General features: G+C 34.8%; 1 protein-coding gene across 5 annotated transcripts in view; it reads right to left on the minus strand.

Moving 5' to 3' along the window:
- Positions 1-260: 260 nt before the first annotated feature.
- LOC105136491 (Class II aaRS and biotin synthetases superfamily protein) overlaps positions 261-6533 on the minus strand; it is a 6425-nt gene continuing 152 nt past the window's right edge. Inside the window, exons 2-13 of one of the 5 annotated variants that reach the window (XM_011041895.1) lie at positions 6103-6218; positions 5839-5931; positions 5439-5555; positions 4584-4771; positions 4266-4332; positions 3482-3604; positions 3199-3351; positions 2712-2996; positions 2353-2571; positions 1805-1898; positions 1207-1279; positions 261-463 (exon numbers count right to left, since the gene is read on the minus strand). In XM_011041895.1, the coding sequence (XP_011040197.1) occupies positions 1215-1279; positions 1805-1898; positions 2353-2571; positions 2712-2996; positions 3199-3351; positions 3482-3604; positions 4266-4332; positions 4584-4771; positions 5439-5555; positions 5839-5931; positions 6103-6195 (1497 nt within the window). In that variant the 5' untranslated portion in view covers positions 6196-6218 and the 3' untranslated portion in view covers positions 261-463; positions 1207-1214. Of the gene's footprint in view, positions 464-609; positions 888-924; positions 1280-1804; positions 1899-2352; positions 2572-2711; positions 2997-3198; positions 3352-3481; positions 3605-4265; positions 4333-4583; positions 4772-5438; positions 5556-5838; positions 5932-6102; positions 6219-6320; positions 6501-6533 lie in introns of those variants that run through there. The other 4 variants (XM_011041885.1, XM_011041904.1, XM_011041880.1 and 1 more) reach the window with 4 other exon arrangements.

Consider the following 6533-nt stretch of genomic DNA (forward strand, 5'->3'; position numbering starts at 1 on the left):
CTAATGAATTTTTAGTAAAGATTTAACCCCAAGTTGATGATGTTACAATTAATCTTAATTTTAATTGAATCAAATTAAGTCAATTTCTTGATTTTTTAAACTTGAACTAGTCTACGCCTATATTTAGTAGAAATTTAGTAGAATCTCATGTCGTCCCATTGAACCAAAATTATTATACTATTATTAATTTTAACATTTAATATAAACTAAAGTAAAAAAAATAAAAATATATCTAATTATATTTTAAACATATAAACTTATAAGTAACACATATTAATGATATAATATACTTTTTCAAATTTTGTTATCTTATCCAACATTATACAAACATGATACAAACACAATTCTCTCTTCATTTCTCGTCTTGCACACCAATAACACAATTTTATCTCCATCTCTTGTTCTATCTTGTATCCTCTGTCCTTATTGCCTTGTCTTTATCAGTACAATAGCCAAACGATACCTAAGATTAAACACAAACATCTAAGTTATCTCTAAATTATATTGCGAGATGACCAATACTTGTAAATAGTTTGAAATTTGTTGTTCGAGGCGCACAGGAAAATCAAGCCCACATTTCCGGAAAGACTCGATAAACTGCACGCTTTGATCATAAGAGACGTGCCCTCTCTTCCTTTAACTTCTTGAACACTCTTTGCGAGAGGGAAGTTGGAATCTAAAACAAGATTTAGACATTGCGAGCATGTCTAGCTTTGACAGTGAAGTTGGGCTAGCCTTAGCTCCGAACCCTTTTTTTAAACCAAAAGCTACCCTCTTCAAATGTCTATTCCCCTCGCCTGAGGTATTTTGACCAAACACATTTTGTTTAGCCACCACAACCTCTCCAATCACTAATATAACCTTTAAAAGATGCATCTTTTCTGTTGCTGAAAAGTGAAATAAAAACACCTGTGAAGTTAAAACACTGGCAAACTTGGTCCACAAAAGAACCCCATGAATCATTAAAAAGATTGTATATATTATGTGGCAACCTATTTGTTGTGTCTGATTTGAACTTCGCAACCCAATATTTCAAGTGGAATCAAAGTCAGAAATCGATTACAATTTCAAGAAACAAAACTTAGTATATTCCCCTCATTTCCTACGTTCTGCTGACAAATCAGTTTAGTATGTGCTCCAACTGAAGTACATAAGCACCTGAAATTCAAACAATTTGAAAATTGAGAAGGAAGATTGCACCAAGACCTGATAATCTAGTAACTCCTGCCCCAGTAGGTCCACTTTTTTGCCGGCTTTCCAGAAGCAAAGCATGTAGTACCTATAAAATTTAACCAAAAAAAAAATACATTAAGCAGTATTCAGGGATCAACATGGGATGAAACTGCAAGCTGCATATTTCTTGCTATGCATAGTTGATTCATTGAGAGCACAGAGGCTTCCCATTGACATTAATTTGCTTAATTCTGCTAGATTCATCGCCCTTAAGACATACTCACACAATGATGGAAATCTGTAGGACAAACCACACAACCACAGGCTTATACACTTCTATCTAAAATACAAGCCATTAGATTTCTAGCGCCTGTGCATTTACAACATTGTCCCAATGTCAAGAATTTACAAAACCTCCAGTATGAAATTAATTTCTTCATATTGAAACACAAGTAGAAAGAAGCAGCTTTCAAGCCTAGACAAGTCTTTTCCACTATCATAAGTTTCTGAAGTAAGAAAGAGCAGAATTGAAAAAAATTGACATAGCATTCTTGACTGAAATTAGGTTACAGGGTAAAAGCAATAGTTGAAAGGAGTGACCATGGCATGCAATAAGAGGGAGTACTAGTACCTTCAGGGAGCTCAGGCTGGTCAAATGGGGAACAAAGACTCTTGGCTGCTCCCATTTCACCTCTTGTTCGATCTTTCACATCCTTTTCCACCTCCTGTAAAAAAAAAAAAAAACTGTTAGTTCGAAATGATATATAATTATGAAAAACATTATATGGTAATGAGATCTATCTATATCTAAACAGGAGTTTACTAAATTTATTTGGCAAGTACAGAGCAAAAAACCAAACTTTACTAGACAAATAAATCCAAAGTCTTGATAGAATGCATCACTGTAAAGACCTAGCATTCAGATAATAGAAGAACAAATTAGTAATGAAAACGTGGGGCAATCAAGTAGCAAAATATGAACCCAAATAACTTTTTGTCACAATACTTGTGTCATAGCAATTCAAACTGGGACAAAAGTATGAAAAACAAATCCACAAAACACTGGCATGGACTAAACAAAACCATACAAATGAAACCTCGTAATCAACAAAGAATTTTACAAAGAGCAAAAAATTTAAATCGTACACAATGAAAAGGTTAGCAATGATGATATCATACCTCCTCATCACACCAAGGAGCTAAGATCATTTTCCTTTGACTGAGAGCTTCCTTGAATTCATCCCAAGTTTTCGCAACTTGAATGCAAGCATCTCGCTTTTGTTTAGCAGCATCGAACATGCTCTTTTGAATATCATCCAGCATATCCTTTACTTTCTCCACCAAATTGTCACAACTGATATCCACTTTTGCTGCATTGTCACGACGAACTGCACGTACCTGTGAGCAGAAAGTAAAGTACTATTAGCATTTGACTCTAGCAATAAACAGAACAAATTAGGTGAAACAATATAGGAAAGAGCAGTGCAGATGGAAGACAATGAAACCAGTACAGTAAAATGGTGGGAAGGGATGCTCACCTGATTATTTGCCAAATCTTTGGGCCCAATTTCAATCCTCAGAGGAACACCTTTCATTTCCCAGTGAGAGTATTTCCAACCAGGCGAGTAATTCTCTCTGTAATCAGCCTCAGCACGAATACCTGCTTCACACAAAGTATCCACAGTTGCAGCACATGCATCAAAGATTCCTTGAGTATTAGCATCTTTGAAAGGCACAGGAACGACAATAACTTGGACAGATGACACTTTAGGTGGCAGAACCAAGCCTTTGTCATCACCATGAACCATCACCATAACTCCAATCTGTAAAAGGAAAAGGATGAGATGAAATGGCATCAAGATAAACGAACATTAACAAATGCATCAATGTGATAGCTAGGCAACTCTGAAGCATAAAAGGGACTACCTACGAACCATACCACCTAGAAAAGAAAAGAAAGAATCTGTTTTCTAGGTAAAGAGTGGTAATAGTACAACTCCAGATGATAAAAATCAGAAAGTTTACCGTTCGAGTACTATAGGCCCAAGAGTTCTGCCAGGCCATTCCCTTCTCCCCCTTCTCATTTTCGAAGTTTATTTCAAACATTTTTGCAAAATTTTGGCCCAGACAATGAGAAGTTGCACCTTGGATACCACGTCCAGTGTTGGGAATAAATGCCTAGTGGAAACAAACAAATTTGAAACAATAAGATTCAGACTAAAACATGCTAGTAACTAGGAAATGCAAATACCTTAAAATTCAATAAATATGACATGGGATTTTCTTGTCTGCGTTATGTTTTACATACCTCAACGCTAGTTGTGTAAAGTCCACCAGCAAACTTCTCCATCTCACTTTTCTTGCCCTTTATAACAGGATTAGCCAAGAATTCTTCATATATGCGTCTGTACAGTTCCAATATTTGAAGGACCTGATGCATAAAAAAAGACACCAAAATTACATATGAAACTTTTTTTTTAGAGAGGTATAACAACATCGCTCATATTTAATGTATGAGTTGTGAGATTTGATTATCAGAAACCAGAAAAACATGCTTATAAAAAATACCAGAGAAATATCTTTATACAAAATACAAACATGCTTCTTGATAAGCGGGTTAAGAGCATTCACAACATCCCAAACCTATCTAGCTTTTTTTATAGTTAACAGAATTATAATATGAGCAGCTAACAACAAAGGAAATGACTGCCCCCCAGCCAATTCGGTAATATAACCGCTTCAAGATTCTATGAAAGGTTAGAAATATGTGTTTCATGTGAACTACAATAAGATGGCAAAGTAAAATGGTAATTTCATGTAAAGAAAATGTCATCATGTAAGTATACGTGCTCCAAACCAGAATATGATTGACTTGTTTATGGACTGATTGGCCCCTCTAAAGATAAATGCACTTGTCATGATCAAATACCAAATCAACAACAAAAAATGAAAGGAAAAAAAAGCTAGCCGTAAGAAAGAAGAAAGATGGATGTCATTAATAATTTCAAGATGTTTCTCTCTAGACACAAAATTCAAAATTTTAAAATGTTTTACTTCTGCAAGGACAGGAACTTAAGTTCTCAAATTCATACCTCTTCATCTGCTTCTTGCTTTGTTGCAAAAGCAGTGTGCCCTTCCTGCCAGAGGAACTCCCGGCTCCTAAAACAAATGGATAATCCATCAGTATGGACTAATATGAGTTAAAATTCATTCTGCAAACCAGGATTTTTTTGGCAGCTAGCTTCCACAGATTAAATAAAGTGGTTTCTTTAAGAAAATGAATAAAAACACCTTAAGAGCTTTGCGTGACACAACACAGAAGTGAGTTTTTACAATATAAATCAAATATCTTACATCCAATTAATCACGGAAAAAAACAGTTAACCATGAAGAAATCCAAAACAAACTACCTGATAAATGGTGTAGGATTGCTGAACTCCCATCGAACAACATTACACCACTGGTTGAGTTTCAAAGGCAGGTCACGGTGTCCCCTGATCCACTTAGAAAAATAGGGGTACATGACAGTCTCACTAGTTGGTCGAATAGCAATAGGAACCTCCAAGTCAGATTTTCCTGATTTTGTCACCCAAGCAACCTGGAAAAGACCAGGTTGATAAAGTAAGGACCTCTTTTCTGTTCTGTATATAAGAAGTTGCTTTCTTGCACAGGAAAATGAAATGCTACAGCAGATAAAAAAATGCTGTTGGTTGAGTAACACCAAAATTTTAAGATCCCATTAGCCAGTTATGATCGCAACAATATGGGTCCATGACGAGAATTTGGAAACAAAGCTATCCTAAAAAAAATTTCAATTGAGCATGTTCTCTAGCAATGAACCTGCACTCTTATGGTGAGGTATGGTCCCAAACCAAACAACACCAATATAAGAACATGAGATATGTTCCTGATTCTGAAACAAAAACAGTACAACTTAACCTCAATTATAAGATCATAACTTTACTTGTACTCTGGACTGGATTAAAACTCAGAATCATTTCAAAAGGAACAATGAACCAAGCAGATGTGTTTGTAGCTATTAAACCCTATATTTCATGACCAGTAACACTACAAATTTACAATTAAATTTTATTTTAATTTATAATGGTTTATGGCAGAGTGCAATTTTACATAGAAAACAAGGTGATTTTTAAAGTGAAAAAATGAATGGCTTCCAAATTCAAAAGCATAGTAACCCACCTACCAAGTCAACAAACAAAGTTCAAATCCCGGATGGTGCAGACAAAAGAGAGAGAAACACTGACCTCTGGAGCAAAACCCTCAATGTGATCCTTTTCCTTTTCCAGAACACTTGATGAAACAAAAAGAGGGAAGTAGCAATTCTTAATTTTCATTTTCTTGATTTCTGCATCAAAGAATACCTGCAGATTGACATCATTGAGATTGAGAAATATATTACCACAATGAAATATAAATTAGGAAGAACAAGGATTGATTAAATTCATATAACATAGAAAAACAACTGCTACTTTAAAAATTAAAAACCAGTAGAAGGATTCAAATGTCACCACCAGTACAATTGATAAAGTCAAAAGTACTTTCGGTAAAGGGAGAAGAAACAAGAGAAAATCAATCACCCATATAGTATAGAAGACACTAAAATCAAGAAATAAACAACAGATGATATGTGAAGTACAAGCTTACTTGCATAATCTCCCATATTGACATTGCCCATGGCCTCAGAATATAGCAGCCAGAAATGTCATAATATTCAATCATCTCCCCATTCACAACCACCTGTAAAAGCCAAAAGGAAAGCAAATTCACAATGAAAGCCGGGAATTTAAGTGTTCACTGAATCATTATGCATCATGCTCGCATTACTGAATAATTCCTCATAGAATGATCAGCAATTCATGATTGTCTACATAGAATCTATTGCACAGAATAAACTAAAGATTCACTCACCTCTGAGTACCATTCCCCAAAATTCTCTTCCTTTTTGAAAGAGAGACCTAACCCAGTCTCTTTCTTAACCTCCTTCTTTTTACCACCAGCCATTTTTCACAGCTTAAAAATTAAACCTGCTCAGAAATTATTTACCAGAAAAAAAGATTCAATCAGGCAACTTAAACAGAAATCATAAACAGTAACTCGCATTTCACCCAATAGTAATAAACCTTTACCGAGATTGAAAACAAGATTGAGTGTTAAAATTCGAATCCTTAAAAATAGAAATAAAAAAAGAGAATTACTAATCTCCGATTAGTTGCTAATCAGAAAATCAGTAAGTCAACAGAAACAGCAGTGTTTCAGATCTGGAAAAATGAGTTTTAGGTTATGAAACCCAATTTGTGATTTCATCAAATAAGATTATTACAGTTCATAAAAAGATATGG

This window comes from Populus euphratica, unplaced genomic scaffold, assembly GCF_000495115.2.
Source record: "Populus euphratica unplaced genomic scaffold, PopEup_1.0 scaffold2.1, whole genome shotgun sequence".
NCBI lineage: Eukaryota > Viridiplantae > Streptophyta > Magnoliopsida > Malpighiales > Salicaceae > Populus > Populus euphratica.